Genomic DNA, 25,942 nt, shown 5'->3' on the forward strand with positions numbered 1-25,942 from the left:
TTTGGGTCCTTCACCCGATCGATCTAAAAGTATACCGAGATCAGTACCTTACTAAGGTGATGCAAGAGTAGTACTAACATACATTCATTCATTATTCGTTAGTGTACTTATGATTAATGCATTGTTTTGATAATTATAAGTTCACACCCTGGTACATGGGAGAAACTAACTTCGGCGTCAAATGAAGTCATCTGTGTGCCATGGATTGTTACATGTCATAGCCTTGATAAGACCAATAATAAAACCTCCTCGTCTAAAAAAAAAACAATGAATCATATAAAGAACCATATTTACCTGATTATGCCATGGATTTAACTGCTCCAACATGGGAACCTCTCAAACTAGGGGAGGAAGACAATGGATCAACATCCCATGGATTTCATTGTGACAGTCCATGGACACCTAGTCCAAAAGAATCAGGACTATCCAATTTGGAATCAGATAGTTAGTCTTGTCCATATGATGATCATCCACATCAATGAGCTTTGAGGAACTAGACGAAGGTGGACCAATCATCATGCCAACAATATGAACTTTTGCCACAAATCTTGGCTACACTCAGTAGGAAGAAGACCCTGAGAAATAAAAACAGTCAATCAAGACTACAAAGAATATGAATCTCCGCAAAGAACACGCTAGATCTTAGGCAAAAATAAAAAGAAATGGAAAGAGTTCCTGAACCAAGCTCTCAAAGAGTTGCAATGGTCTGAACAAAACCTACGTGGACATAAGAAATCATGTCATGAACCTTACCCTTGGAGCAAGAGACTTCCCAAAAGGGATAAACAATCACACTCAAAAAAATATGATGAAGAAGATCAAGGGCTCCCCTTTAAGCCCAACCCACTGTCTCATGAAGCCAATATCTGGGGTATCAAAAAATATAAGTCATAAACTAACCTACTACCTCAATACAACCATAAGAATCCAGGCCGGATATGATGAATGAATCAAAGAACAAAGAGCACAATGCGTCTTAGAAGAAGAAGCTCAAAAACATATTAGAGAAAATGAAAGAAGAGAACTAACAAATCCCTCTTCCCTCTCCAGAATAAAAAATCCATGGATAGAAGAACAAGTTCCTGAACCCAGAGCATATAATCAGAATGGGTCTAAATCCTGAACAAGAACTAAAGAGACGTGAAAGCCATTTACTGGACAAAGAGGTTATGCTTCATATACAAAAAAAAGGTCAACCTACCGGTACAAGTCATTTGAAGAGCCACTATTCGATAGTTTTGTTCATCCAAGGTCATACAAATGGCATTAGAGAGAATCACTACCATCATTTGACTCAGAGTGGGCAATCTTCAGACTAAGGAATCTTTTCCAATAGGGTTTGTTGTTAACTCAAGTTGTATGGTTGTACCTATAATTATGGATGAACACGAGTTGAGTTTGAGCCGAGCTTGGGCTGTTTGAACTCTACTCGGTTCAAAATCACTTTGTCCAAGATCTGCTTGAGCTCGGAGCGAGCTTGTAAGGCGTTGTCCGAACTCAGCTTGGTTCCGAGCTCAAGCCGAGCCGAGCTTAAACAAACAAGATTTATTAAGTTTTTTTTGCATTACAGGGATTTGATCCCCCAACCTCCTTGACCAAGGGACCTACCATTAAGCCAAAACATGTCTTTTGATTATTATTACTGATTTTTTTTTGTACATACTAAAAATTCTATGCGAAAAAAGGCGCAAAAAATAGGATTCCAATGCAACACATTTTTAATAAAGAATAACACCCTACCCATTACAGTAACAAAGCAAATTTGATTTTTTTTGCAAAGATATATATATATATATATATGAGGTTAGCAACGAACCGAGCCTTATCAGGCTCGGACTCTATAGGTGGTTCAAGCTCATCTGGATAGCTCCTCCGAGCTTCATACACCAGTTCAAGCTCGGCTCATTTATGAAGCGGACCAGCCCGAGGCGAGCCCGAACCAAGCTCGGTTCGGTGTGCATTCCTACCTATAATGTTGTGTTTTATACAAATCGTGTCATGCCTTAAAATGGCATTTGCACTCTAAACTCGTCACATGGCAGCATGACCATGCCGGCTCGATCAGATTTTAGCCTTCTAATTTTACGAGTTATGACCGTCCCAAACAAAAAAGCTTCGTTATTTTAGCCTTATAATTTTACGAGTTATGACCGTCCCAAACCCAAATCTTCGTTCCTCCTTTTTTCTGTTTTTCTTTTTGAGGGAAAGAGAAACCTTCGTTGTTCTTATGGACGATACGATGGTACTCTCAGGGATTGTGAAACAAGCGGTCGATGTTCGCCTCTGAGACATGTCAAATCGGAGCATAACCACAGAGAGAAAATGACGAGAAGAAGTAATCACTGAACAAAAGTATCTTATTCTTATTCAAAGATGAATAATGCCTTGAAGAGCAGCCTTCACCTTCATCTGATACCATTCGGGCAGAGAGCTTCCCACCTTCATTCTACTGCTGTTCTGGAGAGGAGGAGGAGAACCCAATGGGATGCCGTGAGTGTTCTTACAAACTTCTGTTTTTTCTCTTACTATTGTTTATTGGGTTTTCGTGACAATGGTGTTTTCCCTCCTCGTACAATTATTTCTGCAATAGTTGCTGTATACACCAACATCATGATTGATGCATATTTTGGTTCGATGGAAGCATCCGTAGTTTGTTATTTGGGAGGAAGAAAGGTTCCTTTAAAAAAAAAATTCTTCAAAATTTGTTTAATTTGGGTATCTTTTCATTAGGGTGGTAATTTGGTCGCTGGATTTGTTATTGATTTATTTATATTATCATGGAGATGATATTTGGAGCATATTTTGATTGAATGAGAGCATGGGTGCTTTTGGATTTGGAGGAAAAATGAAAATATTCATTTTTTTGTGGGTGCGAAATATTTCATTTCTCCATGTGGGTATTTCTAGTTAGTGGTTTCAGACTTGATCCCATGTTATCGTCGGGGAATATATGGGTACATACCTGGATTGAAAGAGATCATTTGTCTTTTGGACTTTTGGGTAAAAATGTTTTTTTTTTCTCACACAGCTCATGCAACAATTCGATTGCATTTTCATGGTCTGATGTTTGGACCAATTTGTGCTTGAATTTGATTTGCTCTATGGTGCTATTGCCTGCAGATGCCTGCTTGCAATCATCATTGCCACTCAAAGCATTTGTAAAAATATCCTTCAAATGTGCATGAACAACCCTATAGATCAAAGTTTCGCATGGCCCCAATTTAGTCGTGCAGCAGTATAAGCAGCTCAAATGAGCAAAAGATGCATGAGATTTGGCAAAGGAACATGCTTTGAGAATAACAGGACCTACGCTGTTAATTGTTAATCAAGAGTTGAATGTGGTGGTGATTTTAGTAACTGGATGGACTATAGGCATGAGGTAAAAAAATGTGACCACCTTTCTGTGATTGTTAAGATAAAACTTCATTGTCCTTAAGCCTCACTATGAAATATGAATGACTTATTGACTAATTAGAAAGTTAGCTGCACTGGATCTGTTGTGTTAGGCAGGACAGGATTCATAAATATCATCATATCCTAGGTGGGAGATTCTTGCCAACATGGTATTCTTCCAATGATGACCCTGATGTACTTGGTTGGGCATAGGGTTGGATTCATAAATAGCAAACTCTTTAGATAACGATCTGAGCTATAATTTTGATGAGCCTTTATGTATATCAATATATCATCCTTTAAATTGTTTTTGTGGTATATTGGTGGATGCCTGTGTTTTCCATTGGTTTTGATTCATCTTGACATGTTAGGTTAGCATGGTAACACTAGTTCTTCTTTACTTGATCAACACTCCATCTAATTGGCCTTGAAAAGGTGCACAAGTTAACTTATTTGATCATTTTAAATGTTTGATCCGGTTTGATATCTTAAAAATGAGTTCTAAGCACACTTTTTCTTTTTACTTTATCCTAGAGTGACATTCTAATATTGTTGGCAATTTGATGGCATTCAAGTCTAGGATAAGATCCATTTTAGAATTTGTGGTTTTCTCAGAAAATAAGTGCCTATGTATTGGCACAACTTTAGTAATGAATGCATTTGTGATATAGGTAAGCAGCATTAAAATTCCCTTAAAGGGTTTCCATTTCAACATATATGATTGCTAGATAACAGATAAAAACTTATGTGATGCAATGCATAAGAATTAGACTCAACATAGGAATGAATTAAGGCTAAAAATACACGATGTTTTGAAGAGAATTGACTCATTAGGGGTGGGCAATGGGTCGAGCACCCTGGTAGGCCAAGATGACCTTGCCCCACCATGGGCCAAGGTTTTAGGCTCTGACTCGATAGCTACTGGGCCAAAATCTGGCTTGTTTATAAACAGGCCGGGCCCAGGTCAGCCCATGGGCAACTAAGCCGACCTGATAGGCTGAGCTACCTAATTAATTACCTTGGATGCAAGTTGGTTAACTATTATTTTTTACCTAATTAGTTCCATTAACTTTATGGGGACTGAAGGGATAATTAGTTGGGTGCATAATAAGTTATTAAATGTTACGGTCCAATTTTTGGAGCCAGCGCCTATTTTTGTGTTCTAGGATCCAACACCCCATCAGGGGGCAATGACATGGCAAAGTGGGTCCCAAGGAGTTGATCTGGGGGCTGAGGTAGCATGTGAAGGTGAGGAAAAGTCACGGGACGCTTGCCCTCTCCTAATTCAAGCTAAGGAAGAGGATAGGAGTCACACATGGCAAGCTTAGGGAGGTTCCTACAAAGAGAGCTATTTTTCAAATTCAAGAAGACATATGACATGAGGGAGAGGAAGGAGGAAATAAAAGAAAGATTGAGCCACCAAAGCTAATCTAGTGGGGGCCACATGGGGGCTCTCTAAATAAGAAGGAAGACAAGAAGAAGAAAGGAAAGGGTGGGATGCCCCCACTTTCTAAATTGGTGGGGCAAGGCCCCTCCTCTATTTTCTATTTCTCTTTTGGCTTAATTAATTTCATTTTGTGAATTTGGGTCCAACATGATTTGTTTCCCTTTATTTAATTATGTTTTTAACAACTTAGTTAGGCTAACTAAGATTGGCTAGGGAGGGTCTCCAGTTGGGCTAATCAAACCCCTATCTGGTTTAGTTATAACTGCCAGTGAGGATCCAGTTTTGGCAGTTAGAGGGTGTATGGGGGATATGGGTTAGATTTGCTATTTTGGATTGGATATGTATCCAACCTAAGACCACTCACTCTATAAAGTGGCTTGAGGACCTATTTTGAAGTTTATGCAAGAATTGAAATTGATTCTCCCGCTCTCTTTGTCTCTCTCTCTCCTCCTGCACCCCTCTCTATCTCTCTTTATCTCTCTCTATCTCTTCACCTCTTTGGACAACTAGCCGTGGGTCTGCTGGTCCCTCTTTCCTCCTTTGATCTCCTCTGATCCTCTCTGATCCACGTGAAGACCAGGTCCCCAAGGACTGGCCGTTCACCCCCTCTGAAGAGCCCAAGCCTTCGGTGCTTCCAGACCAGACAATCTAGCTTCCTACCGTGAGATCCGACATTGTGTGTTGCGGTTCGTGTGTCTGAGTTCCAAAACATGGGAAGGACTTCCCAGGTCTGCATCTAAGTTATAAGTGGACCTCTGCACCTACCCAAGCCTTAGAACCATTCCAGAACCCCGAATACCAAAACCACCATCTCTAGGAGCCCGACAACCTTGTTTTGCCTGTTCTGACCTCTACAGACCCCCTGCAGCCTAACCCACGACCAAAGACCCATACCTCACCATCCTCCACGTCCCTAGACCTCATCTGAATCTTATCACAAGGTCCTATAGTCGTTTGACCTTGTTTCACATCAAAACACGAAACCACACCATTACCTGAAAACTCGATGAGCTTGTTTAGCCTATTCCTTTTCCCAATCCCCGAACCGTCAAAACGAGGACCTTAAGACCTTTTGCACCATATCCAACAAGGTGTTGATCCTAAGACCCCTCACCCACAGGTCCCAGGCACTTCGTCAGTAGGTTCGATCCATTGGAAACCACAAGCATCCTTTTAGAGTACCCGTCCGCTGCCCAACCCGGTATCCCGTATGGTCCATCTTCCCAAGCGGATTTGGTTAATCTATCTTGAGTGGTGAAAATTTTGAGGTCACCACATTAAATATTACTATTTACCTAATTTGATGTATTAATTTTATGGGAACTAGAAAGATAATTAATTGGGTGCATAAGATTGTTGGTTGACCACAATGTTGTACGTATCATACCGTATCATACGATATAGTACGATATGTGTCATTACTATGAGGTATATCGATACGATACACACTCGTATCATGATATGAGTGGGTATCGTATCTGTATCGTACGATGCAAGCCTGTATCGTATGATAGGGGCATGTCAACACACTTAAAAAAGGGCCAAATCATAATTTTTCAGTTTTGGCTTTTAAAAACCTCTTGAGGGTTGACTCCTTCATTTGTGTAGAAGACATTAGGGAGGTATCCACGCACCCTAGGACTCGTGTGAGCGATTTAGGGGCCGATCCGCGCGCAAGGGGGGCTTTTACAGTTTGCTCTAGTAAGAATGCATTTCCACCATTTTTTCACTCAAGGAAGTGGGTTAAGATAACAAATCTTTATTATGAGTAAAATTACAAAGTTACCCTCCAAAAATTTTTGCCTCAGAGGGCGTTGTCCCCTTGCAACCCCCACCAACTTACGATCTGCGAAAATTAGAAATTTATATCAAGGTAGAAACCAGGCTCCACACTCTTCCAACAAAAATGGCATTAGATAGATGATCCGACATGACGATGAGATACTCAAGTAATGATTGAAAACCGATTGAAATCGAGTGCAACTATTGCCATAATATTTTTGTTTATGTAATATGAAAGTATGAGTCTTGTGGCATGTTCTTAATTGCAAGATATTTAATAAATGCTTCATATGTGATTTTATGGTTGTATTTTGTGCAATTCATCATTGTTTCATGTGTTATGATTTTTTTAGATTTTTTTTTTTAGGTTTTTCTAATTTGCATGATTTTTTTAGATTTTTTAAAGTTTTTATTAAAAATTTACAATTTTTTATGATACGATACATATCTTATTTTGGGCCCGACCAATACGGGTAACGATAGGATACTTACAAGCTAATTTGTAACTCTCACATTCTTTAACACGATCAGATACGAGCACCTTGGATTCTCTAAAACTATTTGAAGACTCAAGATACTGAATCTTGAAATTATAAATATGACCAAGCCGCCGATGCCGTAGTATGGAATCATCCAAAACCATTGCTCCTAGGTTGACTTTCGATCCCTTCTGTGAACTCATATCCTGCTAGTTTAGGTAATATATGTCTCATCTCTTATGACCATTCACAATCCTCTTTCCTGATGGTTGATCCTACACAACACGGTCATGATGAGAAAAAAATAACATTACAATTGAATTTGGTCAATTGGTCAACAAAAACAAGATTCATAGAAAGAGATGCCACATGAAAAAATTGAGAAACATTCAATTTTTTCTAAGGACAAGATGTATGAGTAATAGATCAAATCTTGGAAATGGACCTAAAAGAATCACTTGTAGTGAGAATAGAACCACTACAAGGACTTCAATTGGTTAGGATAGACTCATCAAAGGCAATATCAAAGTCTTCATCATTAGTTTCTGGCTTCCTTTTAGTCTCATCCAGGTATCCATCATACCCAAGTACTTTAATCACTATCCTTAAATATTCAGCCCAATATGACTAGTTGTCCCATCCAACTTAATGGGAATGATGTAAATAATGTCGTTCTCCATCACTCATCAAACTCCCAAACTACAAATTCAAGTACTTGTAAGCAAACAACAATGATAACAACCAAAGTGCCAAGAACAATATCTGTGTTGGAGAATATCTCGGGCATACTTGTGTTGCGATAATATCAAATAATCTGGTTGCTGGTCCTCTTGCACTCCAAGAAAGTGTAATGAAACACAAGTGCCAAGAACAATGTGACAAAGTGACTACAAAGACACATAAACAAGATGCCACTAATGGGCAAAATAAAATAAGCCACAAGGAAAAAATCACCAAACACTCACAATATGAGAAGAGAGAGAACTAAAATATAAAGAGTAATATATTGAAAATGCTTAGAAAAGCATTAAGAATAAGGGGGGCCAAAGACCCTTCTTTATACAACTTACGGGGACCAAGGAGAGCTCCTCAATGGCTCTAAGGGAGGACCTTTTTGCCCTTGGTCAAATAAAGAAAAGAAAAAGAAGAAGAAGAAAAACAATAAAGAAACCCAAAAATGTCCCTAGTGGACATGAATATTTACCTAGGTACAAAAGACTAAATTGCCCCTAGACTTCTTTGGAAGATAGTGACACCTTCTGTTTTTTTTTATATCTTCATAAAATTAATGGTTTTCCAAGAAAAATGCAATAACTTTTGGTGGAAATACGATAATTAGGGTTACCACCTCAATCAGAGTTGGTATAAGCAATTAAATTTGGAGATGAAGAAGACAAGAATAATCCTTTTGTTATTGTTTTCTTCAGATATCTGATAATTCGCATAACAACAACCATGTGAATAGTAGTAGGAGCGTTTTGAAACAGACTTGCACTGTGAACGACATGAGCAATATCTGGCCTGATAATAGACAAATATGTTAGCGATCCAATCAATTGACCATAAAAAGTGAAATCTTTTAAAGGAGTTCCATTATTGACTCTCATCTTAGCTTTATTACTTCTTGAGTCTCCACCTTTTCTTCAATTAATTCATACTTGACAATAATATCAGATGCAAGTTTCATTTGAGAAAGAACATATCCTCTAGGTGAATATGCAACTTCAATGCCTAGAAAATACCTTAAAAATCCAAGGTCATACATATCAAAATTATTTTTAAGAACATTTTTAATAAACTCAATGTCCCTTTTATCATTTTGAGTGATGATCATGTCATCCACATATAACAATAAAATAGGCATGTTGTCCCCTGCATTCTTAATAAAAAGAGCAGTATCAATATAACAAGAAGTAAATCCACTATCAAGAATAACTTTACTAAAGCGGTCATACCAAGCTTTTGGAGCTTGTTTAAGACCGTAAAGAGATTTATTAAGTTTAAGGGCTTTCCATTTTTCTATTTCAAGAACCAACGAGGCATCCATATAGACTTCTTTACAAAGATTTTTGTTTAAAAAAACATGTTTGACATCCAATTCATATATAGGCCATTGTTTGATAGATGCTAAAGCTATTAAAGTTCTTACACTAGTCATCCTAGCAATTGGGATAAAAGTATCTTCATAATCAATTCTGTAGAATGAGATGGGGGTGTACAACCACCTGTGAGTGTAGAGAGAGAGAGAGAGAGAGAGAGAGAGAGAGAGAGCTGCACAATAGAACTCGTTAATTAAGATTAGGGCTTCTCTCTATATTAAATAGAGAGAGGCAAAACAGAAAAATTACATCTAAGTCCTTATGAAAATAATATTTTAGAAAACCTCTAATATAGGAGAACTTAACCTAAAAACCACCTATTCTCAACACTCCCCCTCAAGCTGGAGCATAGATATCTATCATGCTCAGCTTGTCACAACATCTGGAGAAATTTGGCCTAGCAAGAGGCTTTGTAAACATATCTGCAACTTGGTCTTTAGACTTTAGGTATTTTGTAGTGATATGACCAGCTTGAATCATATCTCTTACATAGTGGCAATCAACTTCAATGTGCTTTGTTCTCTCATGAAAGACAGGATTGTTTGCTATATATGTTGCCGCTTTGTTATCGCACATCATGGTCATTGGAGAGGAAACCTTCACCTGGAGATCATTAAGAACAGTGCGAACCCATATCAATTCAGCAGCTGTTTGGGCCATAGCCCGATATTCTGATTCTGCACTCGATCTGGAAACCACATTTTGTTTCTTACTTCTCCATGAAATCAAGTTGTCTCCCAAAAACACACAGAATCCTGTGGTAGACTTTCTATCTACTACAGATCCAACATAGTCAGCATCAGAATAGGCTACTATCTCCAGAGTTCCACCTTTCCTGAACAGTAACCCCTTTCCAGGAGAGGATTTTAGATATCTGAGAATCATTATGGCTGCATTCCAGTGTACCTCAGTTGGTTTGTCCATGAACTGGCTAACTTTGCTTACTGCTAAAGCAATATCCGGTCTGGTCACAGTTACATATAATAACTTCCCTACTAGGGAGCGATAGCTTTTGCTATCAACAGGTTTTGACCCTTCTTCAAACAACTGAACTTTATGGTCCATGGGAATATTTGCTGGTTTAGCTCCCAACATGCCCGTTTCCTTTAATAAATCAAGAACATACTTCTGTTGAGACAAAACCATCCCTTCACGGCTTCTAGCAACTTCTATACCCAGAAAATACCTGAGTGAACCAAGGTCTTTTGTAACAAAGTGTTTTTGAAGATGAGCCTTTGTGGCTTCAATAGCTTTCCCATCATCTCCTGTAAGAATGATGTCATCCACATATACCACCATAACAACTATGCCAGAGCTAGTTTTCTTTATAGAAAGTGTATGATCTGCTGCCGATCTATTAAAGCCAAAGCTTGACATCACTTAAAACAACTTTTGAAACCATGCACGAGGACTTTGTTTCAAGCCATAAATCGCCTTTCTCAATCTGCACACCTTTTGACACTCCCCCTCAACCTCGAAACCTGGAGGTTGTTGCATGTAAACGGTCTCAGATAGATCCCCATAAAGAAATGCATTTTTCACATCTAATTGACACAAGCTCCAACCATGCTGAATAACTACTGAGAGAACAAGACGGATGGTACCCATCCGTGCCACAGGAGAAAAAGTTTCAAAGAAGTCAATTCCATATGTCTGAGTATACCCTTTCGCAACTAATCTGGCCTTCTACCTGTCAATAGAACCATCAGATTTGTACTTTATTGTAAATACCCATTTACATCCAACAATGTTAGCATCTGCTGGGGAATCAACTAGATCCCAGGTATGCTGAGAGACCAAAGTTGCCATTTCTTCTTGCATAGCCTGCTTCCAGCGATTATCAAGTGCTGCCTGGTGATAGTTCAGAGGAATGGTTTCAGCAGACAAGGCTGAAATAAACGACTTCATTTGATCTCCAATTCTGGCATGGGAGACATAATGAGATATGGGATATAAGGTGCATTATCTTGTCCCCTTTCGTAGAGCAATAGGCCTGCTATCATCATCCTGAAGATCACTATTGTCAGTAGAACTTACCTCAGGAGAAGAAGAAGATGAAGGCTCTTGCGGAAGTGGAGCTCTACGCACATATACCAATGGAGGATTATTAAATCTGGAAGAGGATAAAGTTTGGTTCGGTAAGGAGGGCACAAATTCCAAAGGAAAATGAGGGATAGGTAATGGAAAAGACTCAGCTGGATCAACCTGCAGTGGGGAACCAGAATTAGAGTAATATGGAGAGGATTCCAAGAAAGATACATCCGCACTGACATACTCTCGGCGAGAAATATGATCATAACATCGATAGCCCTTTTGATTTTTTGGATAACCGATAAATATGCATTTTGTAGCTTGAGCGGCTAATTTATCACGGTCAGGGCCAAGTTTGTGTACAAAACAAACACATCCAAATATTTTTGGTGAGAAAGAAAAAAGTGGGGCGTCAGGTTTTAGGATATGTAATGGAATTTGATCACCCACAGAAGACGAAGTTTTCGCTCAGCCACCCCATTTTGTTGAGATGAATAGGCACAGGAAGTTTGGGGTTGGATGCCATGATCTTGGTAAAATTGTAACAGACCTTTTGATTTAAACTCGAGAGCATTATCAGTGCAAACAATCTTGACAATAGATTCGAACTGAGTTTTTATTTCAAGAATTAGGGATTTGATAAGACTTGGAACTTCAGATCGTTCTTTTATTAAAAATACCCATGATAACTTAGATAAATCATCAACAATAACAAGATAATAACGACACTGAGTCCTAGTAGGAATCTTACTAGGACCCCATACATCTGCATGAAGAAGTTCAAAAACTTTATTACTAGACTGACTCTGACTCGAAGGGAACGAGCTTCGATGATGCTTGCCCAACTGACATGCTTCACACTGAAATGATGTGGTGGAAGGAATCTGAGGAAAGACCGACCGAAGCTTTGACGATGAAGGATGACCAAGACGACGATGCCACTGAACAAGACTGAATGAATGTTCCACTGCAGCATGAACAGAACCCATTGGATGATGTAGGTAGTAAAGTCCATTTTCTTCATAGCCTCCACCAATCTTCTTCCCCGTCAGCAAATCCTGAAAATGACAACCCATTGGATCAAATATTACTCTACAGTTTTGTTCTTTTATAAGGCAACTAACAGAAAGTAAACTTTGAGGAAAGTTTGGAGCATGAAGAGCATTTTTCAACTGTAATGAGGAGGATATAGAAATATTTCCCTGACCAACAACCGGGGAGGAGCTCCCATCGGCTAATGAGACTCCAAGTTGAGCCTTAATGACCTTTAGATCTGAAAAACACGTGAATTTCCACACAAATGTCTGGATGCACCAGAGTCAATAACCCACTTACTATCATTCGGATGGAGATGATTTCCGGTTGAATAGGCAACCCCAGCTATAGGAGTGGGGGAACTCAAAGGTCGAAGAGCAATCAACTCATTATATTCCGCACGACTAAGGGTGATACTACTTTCATTTTCAGTGATATTCTCTTGTGCATTTGTTGCCTCAATAGTAGTAACATTTGCTTTAGGGTTATATGACTTTGATGAAGAAGAGATTGGCCGACCATGCTTATCCCAACAACGATCTTCTAAATGTCCAGATTTTCCACAGAATGTACATTGAAGCTTTCCTCTGCCTCCCATACCACGTCCACGTCCTCGTCCTCTGATATTCTGAATATTTCTACGCCCATAACTAGATGGGACACCAAGAGCAGATGACTGAGTCACAGGCTGAGATTGTGGCAGAGAGATCGCAAGTCTACTCAAACGATTGTAAGCATCAACAAGAGTGGGAACATCTGAACCAGTCAACATTTGAACTTTTGCAACAGAGAAATCTGAAGAAAGACTTGTAAGAAAACGAGCAACCATGGTTTGTTCTTGATGATCCTTTTGCTTCGAGCAACAAAGAGGCCTGTGAGCATTAAGTCTTTCAAACGCAGCTTTGACAGAGGCATAGTACTGGGCCAAGGTCTGATCTCCCTGTTGCAAGTTATATATTTCCTGTTCAACTTGCAGGATACGACTCACATTCGTTTCTTGTGAGTATGTATCACGAAGATTGTCCCACATTAGTTTGGTTGTATTATAGTAGATCAATCCATCGGCAATATGGGGTTCGACACTATTCATGGTCCATGACATAACTATGTCATTATCTTCATCCCAAGTGACATCTTTTCCCAATTTCTCAGTGGGTTCGCCTTCCAACAAAATATGTTTTCGACGATGTTCAGATACCGACATCATAAAAGTTCTGGACCACCTGGCATAGTTGGTTTCATTCAACCTTACGGAAGAGCCATATGAGAAGGGGTTGGCAAAAGCCTTATACTCCCCAATATGTTCCAGTTTGGAATCACATTTCGAAGTTTCAGCCATACTGAAAAAAAAAACAGAATACCTCACTTGAACAACAAGTGTTCAAGAGGAATTTTTTTTTTTAACTCAGCAGGAAACCACACCTGTTGTTTCCACAACAAACAACAGCCCACACACGAAATAAAATTCAGCCCAGCAGGAAATCACACCTGCTATTTTCCACGACACAGTAACTTAAGCTACCATGTTTCCTTAAAAAAAACTCGACACAGCAGCCACATTCTGAAATAAACCAACCCACTAAAACAACTAAATTTCAGTTGTTGTTGATACCACAGAAATCACGGACATTGATGGCCCAAACACATCACGATAAATGATAGTCTGCAGTTGCAAACCAAAGTATTCACTACACCTGCTGTTCTCCAACATATAAGGCACGACATCCAGTAAGTATCACAAGTAATCAACACAGAAAATAAAGTTGCATTCACGGCAGAATTCTGATAACACGCAATCAGCATAGGCGAGAACTCAGCAATCACGGCAACACAGAAAAAAAAAATTCTGTAACAGCAGGAACACACCTCGACAAGAACTCAGGAACAAAAAAAAATCACGTCATAGTAGAAACAAGTCTCGGCAACACTAGGTCGCAGTAGATCTTCTCCTTAGATCTGACGACAGATCTGGGTAACATCCCAGATCTGTGATCAGATCTTCCCCAGTCAACCACCACCGAACCTGATTTTAAGAAGCCGTAGGGTTGTTGCTCCTTGTTGATGAAAATCAGTCCCTGTTGATCACGCTCCCACGATCGAGGGCTCTGATACCATGTAGAATGAGATGGGGGTGTACAACCACCCGTGAGTGTAGAGAGAGAGAGAGAGAGAGAGAGAGAGAGAGAGAGAGAGAGAGAGAGAGAGAGAGAGAGAGACGGCTGCACAATAGAACTCGTTAATTAAGATTAGGGCTTCTCTCTATATTAAATAGAGAGCGGCAAAACAGAAAAATTACATCTAAGTCCTTATGAAAATAATATTTCAGTAAACCTCTAATATAGGAGAACTTAACCTAAAAACCACCTATTCTCAACAAATTCCATATTATTGAGAATACCCCTTAGCAACCAACCTAGCCTTATATCTTTCTAAACATCCATAACTTTTTGTTTTTACTTTATAATCCCATCTACACCCAATAGCATTTTTTTCCCAAAGAAAGATTTACCACTTTCCAAGTGTTAGCTTTGTTGAGTGCCTCTAATTCTAGTTTCATAGCATCTACCCAATGTGGATGTTGCTTAGCTTCTTTGAAGTTTGAGGGCTCATGATTGGAATGGATTATCATTAGACAAACTCTATAATTTGAGAAAAATAAATAAAGAACCAAAAAGAGATGAAGACATTAAGGACTTCATTGCTCAACTTACGCAAGCACTTCAACAATTTATGAGAAACAACTCTTCCACACCTTCTACTTCTGGTGTTGTGTTTTCATCAACTCCCGGTATGTGTTCTTGAATTCTTTATTCGGGCGCTTCCTTCAACATGACACCAAATGCATTTCTTTTATCTGAACCAAGCATTAACTCTTTTAAATCATTTGTTTTTATGACCGATGGTACATCCTTAGATGTTAAAAGAATAGAAAACCTTAAAAATATTTTGAGTAAAGACAGAGTTTTATGTTACAAAAATTAGAATTATTTCAAAACTCGATTTAAATCTTTTTTTGGTTTTTCAAATATCTAATCTTGGTTGTAGTATCTCTTTTTCACCTGCAAATTGCTATGTGTAGGATCTCCGATCTGAGAAGCAAATGGGCAAGGCTATAGAAGAGAAGACCTATAGGTTGGTCATCCTAGTGTTTCTAAGTTATATCTCTTCCCTTTCTTAGAAAAATTTTGTAATGAAAAGGAATTTACATGCAATGATTGTATTCTTAGAAAAATGTATTTTCTTCCTTTTTAACATAGCTACTTCATTTCAAAGAGACCTTTTGAGCTAATACATTTGGATGTATAGGGACCGGCACCCATCATATATAAGGAAGGATATTCCTACTATGTTGTTTTTGTTGATGATTTCACTAGATACACTTGGGTTTACTTTCTTAGGTTCAAATCGGATGTTTTTTTTATTTTTAAAGAATTTCATATTCATATTAAAAAACAATTTCAAAATAATATTATTTTTTTTAGATCTGATTCCGAAGGAAAATACATGTCAAATGAATTTCAAAATTATCTCAAACAAAATGACATTATTAATCAAAGATCTTGCCCCAAAACTCCTCAACAAAATGGTATTGACGAAAGAAAACATAGGCATCTTATTGAAATTACAAGAACTCTTCTTATTTTCAAAAATGTTCCAAAAAATTGTTTAGCCGAAGCTGCTCTTTCCACAATATATCTTATAAATAGGATGACATCTTCGTCTCTAAAAATTGTTTCTCCTTTTGAAAATTTGTTCAAAATGTCTTCGGATTTCAAAAGGTTGAGAATCTTTGATTGCAAATGTGTTGTTCTTTTTAAAAAACAAGACAAACTTTCACCAAAGGCTCTTGAATGTGCTTTTATTAGCTATGGTGAAAATAAAAAAGGATATAGGTGTTATGACGTTAAAAATAACAAACTTTATATTTCAAAAAAGTGACTTTTCTTGAGTATGGAGAAATTGATGGAGATGTAAATCATAGGATAAAGGTTGGGTGGATGAGATGGAAAAGTGCAACTGGAGTGTTGTGCGATCGTAGAATGCCATTACGGTTGAAGGGAAAGTTTTATAGGACGACTATTAGACCCGCTTTACTATATGGTACGGAATGTTGGGCTGCCAAGAGACATCATATTCAAAAAATGAGTGTAGCTGAGATGCGGATGCTTAGATGGATGTGTGGAAATACAATAAAAGATAAGATTCGGAACGAGGAGATACGTAAGAAGGTAGGTGTTGCACCCATTGAAAATAAGATGCGAGAGAATCGTTTACGGTGGTTTGGACATATTCGGCGAAGGCCTAATGATGCTCCAGTTAGAAGGTTGGAGAAATGGAATATATTAGTTAAAAGAGGTCGGGGTAGGCCTAGGAAGACTTGGATGAAGATGATAATAAAGGATATGAATGCTTTGACCCTCACCGATGACATGGCATCGGATAGAAATGATTGGAGGAAAAGGATTCATGTGGAAGACCCAAAATGATTTTCTTTTTTGGTTCATATCGCTGACCCCAATTGTTTTGGGATGAAGGCGTAGTTGTTGTTGACTTTTCTTGAGGATCAAAATGGATTTGAACATCAAAAGCCTAAGGAAAATGTTGATTATTCTTTTTTATTTGATTTATTACCTAGAAATCATTATAATGTTTCTAATGATATAATTTGTGACGATAAAATTGCTTATGATAATAATTTTCCTTAAAGGGATGATTATCCTAATGAGAATCTTAATGATATTTGTTTGTATACCCGGCGTGAGGAAAATGAGCATCAAAATGCTTTAGATATATATTTACCAGATCACTCTTTAGATGACCAAGTAGAGGAATCCTTACCTAGACGGTCCTCTAGAAGTGTTAGACCCCTTCAAAGATTTGGCATATGTTTGTATTGCTTGAGTTATCTCCAACGGAAACCACCTTTCTTTTAAGCTTATGTCAATCGGGTCTAAGATATCCTAGTTCATTACAAAAATGACAATTTTTTTACCTCCACCATTGTTGCTATAGTTATTTTTTCAAAAAATGAGGAGGTTTATGTGTCCTTATATTGTTGCCCGGTTTAGAAACAACATGAATTTCATCAATATCCTTTCTAAGGGCCAAACAAGTTTCTTCTTGGCATAGATTGGCAAGAACTTCACTAAGAGGAGTTGATACTCTATGAAGTAGAGATCCTCTTAGTTGCTCGAATTCGGGTTGAAGCCCATGAATAAATTGAAAAAATCTCTCTCTGTCTCTCCATTTGCTCTTGCCTCATGGCAACGACACTTTCTTCCCATTGAGGTTTAAGGAGTGCGAGCTCATCCCATAGAGGGGATAAAGTACTATTATAATCTCTAATACTTATATCTCGTTGCTTGGTTCCTCTTATTTTTTCTTGCAAAACGAAATCCATAGCAAGGCCTTTTTGGGTATGCATACCTTTCATGGAGAACCATGCTTCATTTGCCTTTTTAAATTTGACTAGATTAGCACAATTTTTGAGATCCACATTATTCATGAACCATGCCAAAGCTCACCTTCCCAATCTTTAACTTGGATTGGTATTCTTGAATGGCCTTGGATTTTTCTTCATTTCCTTCCTTCTTGGTGAGCTTTAATTGAGATTCCAGAATGGTGCCACGTACATATCCCTAAAGTTTCTTGCCTTTGATGTTGTTTTTCGTAATGCCCCCACATTCTTTAGTTGGTCACATTCAATTTGAATGAGCAATCAATCTTTGCATCTTTATCGGCAATTGCAGAAGAGAGGAAGAAGAGAAGAAAAGAACAAGTGTGTGAAACTTGAGCACACTAAAAAAAACAATACAAAATTGAGTCCCAAGAGTGTTCAAATACTTAGGGGCTCTGATACCATGTAATGAAACACAAGTGCCGAGAACAATGTTATAAAGTGACTACAAAGAAGGCACAAAGACGTAAACAAGATGCCACTAATGGGCAAAATACAATAAGCCACAAAGGGCAAATCACCAAAGACTCACAATATGAGAAGAGAGAGAACTAAAATATAAAGAATAATACATTGAAAATGCTTAGAAAAGCATTAAGAATAGAGGGGCCAAAGACCCCTGTTTATACAACTTATGGAGACCAAGGGTAGCGACCATTGAGGAGGGTCCCAACGACTCTAAAGGGAGGACCCTTTTGCCCTTGGTCAAATAAATAAAAAAAAGAAGAAAAATAATAAAGAAACCCAAAAAATGTCCCTAGTGGATATGAATATTTACTTAGGTACAAAAGACTAAATTGCCTTTAGTGGGCATTACAAAAGACAAATAAAATTATATATAAATATGCATATACATGTAATATATATATATATATATATATATATATATATATATATATTACAAAAGCATAATATATATATACACATATATATTTATTTATTTTAACAAAAACAACCTAAGAGGTCCTAATCCTTCATGTGAAACCACCCATTAAGAATGAATTTCAATTGCTTAATATTGTCAGTAATAATTATATCATCCGCATATACTAGGACAATAGTAAGATCAGATTTGTCACAGTGCACGAACAAAGAGTAATCACAGTGACTTTGCTCAAACTCAAGGGATTTAACTACACTGCTGAATGTATCGAATTAGGCTCGCGAAGCTTGTTTAAGGCCATATGTAGCCTTTTTCAATTTAAGCACAGTGGACCGAGTGTCTCCTTCGGGATAGCCAGGTGGATGTTTCATGTTCACCTCTTCATACATATCGCCACGAAGAAAAGCGTTTTCAACATAGCCCTTTTCTACTAATCTCGCTTTGAAGCGTTCAATACTGCCATCAGATTTCCGTTTAATCTTATACACGCAGTGGAATTCAAATTCTTATCCGCAGGTCTGGGAACCATTTCCCATGTGTTGCATTCATGTAAGGCTGCAATTTCATCATTCATAGCTTATGTCCAACGTGGATTTTGACAGGCTTCATCAAAGGACCTCCACTCTTGAGCATTATGAGTGCAGTGTCATATACTTGAAAATCCAAAGAAAAAGATTCATAATTGACCCTGTCAGGTGGATGTCTAATTCTGCTAGACACACGAGTAGAGGATTCTTGTGGCTGATCCGAATGATCACTGGTGGATCGAATTGATGCCTGAATTGTACCACGATTAGAGCCTTGATTAACTTGAGTTGCAGAACTGCTGGGATCATGTGTAGGCTAATCTGTAGATGATTCCGTTTGCTGGGCCATCGATTCACTCCTCATGACATGAGTGCCCTTATGTATGACAGCCTGCATCTCTTTTCTTCTGCTGTACACATGTTTTAAGAACTGGAAAGATGACTGCACCATTGGCTGAACATTGTCATTTAGGGGCAAACTTGCTGGCCTTTGTAATTCAGGTGCAGCAATGTTACTTTCAACATGATGTGTCTTTTGTGTTGATGGCCAGAAACACTGTAACAAGGTACTGTTAGAGGGCGATAACACATTCTCACACATATTTTCATGGAAGACAACATGATGCAAAATGATGATTTTATTGGCAACATGATCAAAGCACCTGTATCCCATATATTCATCATCATATCCAATGAATTGGCACATGGTAGCCCTGAGAGATAGCTTGTCTCTCAACATACCATCAATATGAACAAAACACCGTCATCCATAGGACTCCAACAGAGAGTAATCACGGTGCGTTCCATATAGCAAAAAATAGGAAGAATCTCCTCCAAGATTGGACAGAGGTATCCTATTTATTAAGTAGACTGCCGTATAGAACACCTCTAACTACAAACCAGCCTTAAAATTTGCATTATACGTCATTGCTAGGGCTGTCTCCACGATATGATGGTCTTTGCGTTCTGCAAATCCATTTTGTAGAGAAGTCTTAGGACAACTTAACTCACATTAAATTCCATTATCATGTAGAAACTGTGTGCACAAGTGTTTTCGAGATATTTTCCAACGCAGTGGAATGCTGCAGTGCATGGCTATGCATTCTCGGTTAGGCAATGCCCCTCCTGATGATGATGATTTCCCTGAGCCAAAAAAATATTGAAGCATTGTTGGAGCCTTGCAATATCTGACTTTTACTCGTCCATACTCGACCTTTAGAGATTTTTGGGTTAAAAGGGTTTGCAGCCAAAGATCAACGGGCCTTACCTCTTGTAATGACCAGAACTCATACCCCTTGAAAATGCAGATTTTTTTTTACGAGTTGCGGAAATCTTTCCAGAGACTTTGGGTCCTTACAATTCCAATTTCAGTCGGATAATCACACACTACAAACGAACTTACATTTATCATCCATAACCAAACAAACAAAACTCTTTATTAATGAATCAATAAGAGTTTCATATTCAAGTCAAGAGTGAAGTAACAACTGCAGAAAATAAAAAGAACTAAAAGAAACAAAAGTAGAGTCACTCTGTCCATAAGTGAAGCAGTCTGAAGCAAATGTAACCCTCGTATACTCTCAGAAACTAGTCGACTTCACTGATCACCTGCGGCTGCGAAAAACCATAAAAGTAGGATGTTAGATTCCGAAGAATTCTGCGTACAGGTCCCTTTAGTGAATCAAATACGAATAAATGACATAAATAAGATTTTTCTAATATTTTAGAGTGATACAATTATAACCAATTCATAAGACAATTAACCATTCATACAAACAAGAAATAAACATTAAGCATGAAGGAACATTAACTAAGCAACATGGATCACAATGTAAACAATAAGGGCATTTAACATGCATTAGGGAACAATACCATGCATTTATCAACATATAACAACTAAGGGGACGAGTAAACATGCATGATCTAATGCATAACAGAAATATGCATGATTTATGTGCAATGCATGAACATTTCATTATCTTTCATTAAAGTTTCTCTTTCCATATGTATGTCCTATTAAATGCATATAATTTAAGTTTCTCTTTTTAATTACCGTTACCCGCAGATACACCAAATGAGTAAAAATCCTCGAGTTTAAGTAGGGTTCTCAGGGTAACTTAGCAAAAAAATTTGTATTTTATTACTGAGTTCCAAACTTAGCCCTCGACCGATATCAGGAATCAACACCATCCATCGGAACATTGGAAAACAACATCCAATGTCGGGAACACCATGGAAATCAACATTCATTGGCGCCACTTTTTTGGTATACCAAAACAACAATTGTGTCTACACACCACCCCTAGGCAAAGTGACAAACTCTCCCTAAAACCATGGCTAGGAGAAGAATTTCAATATCGGTTCAGGGGCAACAACAACGCTTACAAAGTTTTTGTATCCTCACGATTTTCCCAAAACCGCAATATCCAAGATTCTCACACTAAAGAAGGGACATTAAGGAAACATAAATTACATTGTTCTTTACTTTCTTTTTATCTTGTTATTAATTCATCTCTTTTGCATTTGCAAATCAACATGCAAAATTAATAACATAAGCTTGCAAATCAACATGCAAACTTAAGCTCGCAAATCAGCATGCGCAGCTCTTCACGGTCTACCACTCGTTGCAACAACAAAACAGTGCAATTAAAACCAGAATATCAAATATGATATTTGCAATACATAAACAAGTAAGGCAAGAAGCACACCGACTCAAGGCATCCCACAACCCATGATGATCCACTTTGATCACCCATGCATTCATATGCAAAAATCATTAGAAACATGCCAATACATTCATTACATATCACATGCTTTTCTATCCACAATCATACATGCCGAATTAATACCACAAATTTGCATTTTCAAATGCGAGGCTCATCACGGGGCTCTAACCCATGGGAAATGCCAGAGTTACCGGAAGCGCCTAGCTAAAAGGGGAAGCGCGCTTCCCCGAAGCGCGCTTCCCCGAAGCGCGCTTCAGAAGCGCGAAACGTCGCGCTTCCGAAGCGTGGGGGGAAGCGTCCCCCTTTTTTGGGAAGCGCGTTTCCCTTTAATGGGGGACGCGTTTCCCTTTAATGGGGGACGCGCTTCCCTTTAATGGGAAGCGCGCTTCCCATCACGCTTCCCCCTCGCTTCCCCCACGCTTCCCCCTCGCTTCCCCTGTTTTTTTCAATTTTTTTGTATTTTTTATTTTTTATTTTTATTTTTTTCGCTTCCCCCTCGCTTCCGAGACGCTTCCTAGGTCGCTTCCGAGACGCTTCCTAGGTCGCTTCCGAGACACTTCCCGAATCGCTCCTAAGTGGTCCCACGCTTCCCCGCTTCCTAAAATTTTGAAAGTGCCTCGCTTCCCGCTCCCGCTTCCCGTATCGCTTCCCGCTCCCGCTTCCTCAACTGGCAACCATGGGAAATGCAGAACATTGCAATATAGAGAAAATTGTCAAATGTAATTTTTGCGATGTATATAAACAAGTAAAGGAGCAATCCACGCTCAAGGCTCATCGGGCCCGTGATGATTCAGTTCGATCATCGATGCATCATATGCAAAAAGCATAATAACATGCTATTTATGAAATGATGTCACACACTTCTCAATGCACATGCATATATGCTTAATTGACAATGTGCGCGTAATAAATAAAGCATTCATAAGCATGCGTTCATTATTCATATGAAATATCTGATAGGCTTCTACTCAATATGTACTAGAAGTCAGTCCAGATGCTCACTAAGGAATATATCCATGTGTTTCAAATATCAGCTTGAGCTTAGAAGTTATCAGTAAATTCTCTGATATATGACAGAGGTAGGAATAATACATGGAATAATTTTCTAAAACCTAGTAGAATGATCTAATTTATCAATACGAGAGTGTCTCAAACTCTTAGATTAGTTTTTGCGGTATTGGAATGGTTTGGTGGTTAAAGCTTACTCTTACAATTTATTCACTCTTATGCTTTCTAGCTTGTCTCCTCCGACTTCTATACTGTTTCATCTTTTAAGTAATGTTTGATTTTGCACCTTGCAGACGAGATTTAAAAATGTAGTAGCCACGTCCACCGCTATCATTTTCAATCAACTCTAACCAGAAAAAGAATTAACTCTGAGGCTTTGAAGTGCAAACCAATAACTAGATGATTCAAGGATTGCAAAAGCATGATTCTACTCATAGAACAGTTTCAAAATGCAGTTATTAGAAGTTTGGTTGCATAAATCCCTTCAAAGCACTTTAGAAGGACAAGGTAAGTAGGAAAGGGAACAAAAGGCTGAACAACATGAACACTCAGATATGGAGCCCCTGGTAAAAGGCAAGTAGCAGTAAACACAGTTACTGAATAATTGCAATATCACAAAAAGGATGAAGAAAAGTAACTAATTCGAAAGGTTAGTTTCACAGGACCACAGAGAAATTTAAACTGTGGTTACAGTTGCATATTGTAAAATTTCCTAATTTAGTTATCAAAACTGCCACCAGAATTTATTACTAATGCCCATGCATAATCTGCCAAGGAATATTTCTATGTGCAAGATAACACCAAATCATACAAGTCTTTCTGGATCTCACGGTTCTTATCTGTATACCCCAAAAAGTGAAAATGTGTGATATTGTTAACCATTAAACCCATGGTTTAGGACTCCAGTAACTTAATCCCCCCCCCCCCCCCCCCCCCACACACACACACACACACAATACAAAAAGAGAGAGAGTTGAAAGTGCATGATACAGTTAATCATCAAATCCATGGGAATAAAGGTTAAGACTGCTATAACCTAATCCTCAATAAGAGGACCTTAGTGTTAGTGATTCATGAAAAAGAAGATTTAGATAAACTTTAGTATTGATTAAATAGTGTACCCAATATCCAAAGGAAAAGATCCAAGCAACATGCAAATTAATAATTGATAAGGTAAGATGATGGCGAGACCACATTGTGCGGGCGCAAATCAGAACACTACCCCCCGGCATCCATATGTTATGGAATATTCATATACAATATTCAAAAACTAAAAATTACAATAGAAAATAACAGATAGCTCATGTACAAATAGAGAAAAAAGAAGGGAATGTGGAAGTTTGCAGCACCCAACTCTGACTTGGCAACGAATGGGACACACTGGGCATGTTAATGTTTATCAGAAAATGAACAACCCTCGCACCAGCAACTTCTGCCAATCTCATCACGCATTCATGGTAGGCACAAAAAATTGAAATCCAAGCAGAAGAGGAGATCATTATGGGAATTTGAGGATCATACAAATGAAATTCAGTGAACAACAAATGTGGCACCTCGACATACAACAATACCACCGTCGATCAAGACACGACATGCACATGCATTAATAAACCGAACTTTCCCGCAAATTCAGACAAAAAGTTATAACTGGAAAACAACAGGAAGAACCAACTACACCCACACTATAGAAGATACTGTTTTCTCACAACTCAAGCATAGGAAACAAATATCCAGATTTTTAGGGATTCCTTAAAACAGTACCTAAATCAAATTTAGGTTCTTTTTTCCTATTCAAGCCAAAAGAAAAACCCGTACCTCAAAAATCCAACGCTTGGGGGCTGCGGCTGTTGCGAGAAGGAGAGTGCTTCCACCGGCGTCAACTGCTCCGATGCCATGAAGGTGATTCCTAGAGAGAGAGAGAGAGAGAGAGAGAGAGAGAGAGAGAGAGAGAAGTCGAGAGATAGAGGGACAACGAGAGGCGAGGTCAGCAGAGAGAGAGGGAAAGAAGGTGTCTGCCGCGGCTGGGAGGTCGCCGGCACCGAAGGTCCCGCTGTTGCGCGTGAAACTGAGAGGGAGACGGGAGGATGTTCTCGGGGTTGCCGGCGGAGACAGGAGCGGGAGGAGAAGAGAGGAGAGTTGGAGGAGAAGAGATTCAGGACCCCCTTTTTTGTAGGAGGGCGCCCCCCAAAAAGGAAGGGTCGTTACCCCCCTCCCTGACGGCTGCGCAATCCCGCCCCCCATCCCTTCCTTATTGGGCAGCCCTGTAGCGGTCTTTAACATATATTTTTTTTCCACTTCGTAGGGTGTGGGCTGGGTCCGAGACGGAGATCCGGGACCCGCGAACCTATCGAGGATCCGATGCTCATTAGGGTCCGAAATACTGTTCCATCCTATTTTATTTTTTTATTTTTTTGTATTTATTTCTATTTACATTTATAAATATTTTTAATAGGTTTATATGTATAAGAGGTTGTACATATATATGGATTATGGATCCAGAACTTGGATCCATGCCCGAATCACACGAATTACGCCTAAAAATATAAAAAAAATTTAATGGAAAAATACGGTTATTACACCTCTTCTGAGCTCTGATACCATGTGAAATACCCCATTGGAAGTCGTATCCTGCACAATAATCAGACAAGAGAAAAGGAGAAGAGAAGAAACAAAGGAAATATAAAAGGCATCTTACCTAGGCCTACAGTGATGTCCCGTCATTATAGTAATAACTATCATGGAAAATTACAATATTGCCCTTTGGTACAAGAAGAAAATACAAACGAATCATACATGGTAGATCAGTTTTGGATCAAGGTCTGGATCCAACCCGATTCACATGTTATTAGTCTTAACAGGTCGTCCCCCACTCTCTAACAATAGAGTACATTATGGTCATTTTTGGACCTCTTTGATTATGACACTATTCTAAGCTAAAGTACACAACTGCCCTTATAAATATAAAGAAAGTACATATGCTACAGTGGGATGCATATTTCAAAGAGGAACACAAAAAAGGGAATAATAAAGGACAAAAAAGTAAGGAAGATGGAAAAAAAAGGTGGTGGGAGGAA

The 25,942-nt window shown here is 38.6% G+C and overlaps 1 protein-coding gene across 2 annotated transcripts in view; it reads left to right on the top strand.

Annotated features, from left to right (window-relative positions):
• Positions 1–2,233: 2,233 nt before the first annotated feature.
• LOC149835753 (uncharacterized) overlaps positions 2,234–25,942 on the top strand; it is a 62,487-nt gene continuing 38,778 nt past the window's right edge. For both annotated transcript variants that reach the window (XM_090008732.1, XM_090008733.1), the window contains exon 1: positions 2,234–2,490. In XM_090008732.1, coding sequence (XP_089864858.1) covers positions 2,374–2,490 — 117 coding nt within the window. In that variant the 5' untranslated portion in view covers positions 2,234–2,373. The remainder of the gene's footprint in view (positions 2,491–25,942) is intronic.

The sequence above is a fragment of the Nuphar pumila genome, chromosome 6 (genome assembly GCF_984573655.1).
Source record: "Nuphar pumila chromosome 6, dmNupPumi1.hap1.1, whole genome shotgun sequence".
Classification (NCBI taxonomy): Eukaryota; Viridiplantae; Streptophyta; class Magnoliopsida; order Nymphaeales; family Nymphaeaceae; genus Nuphar; species Nuphar pumila.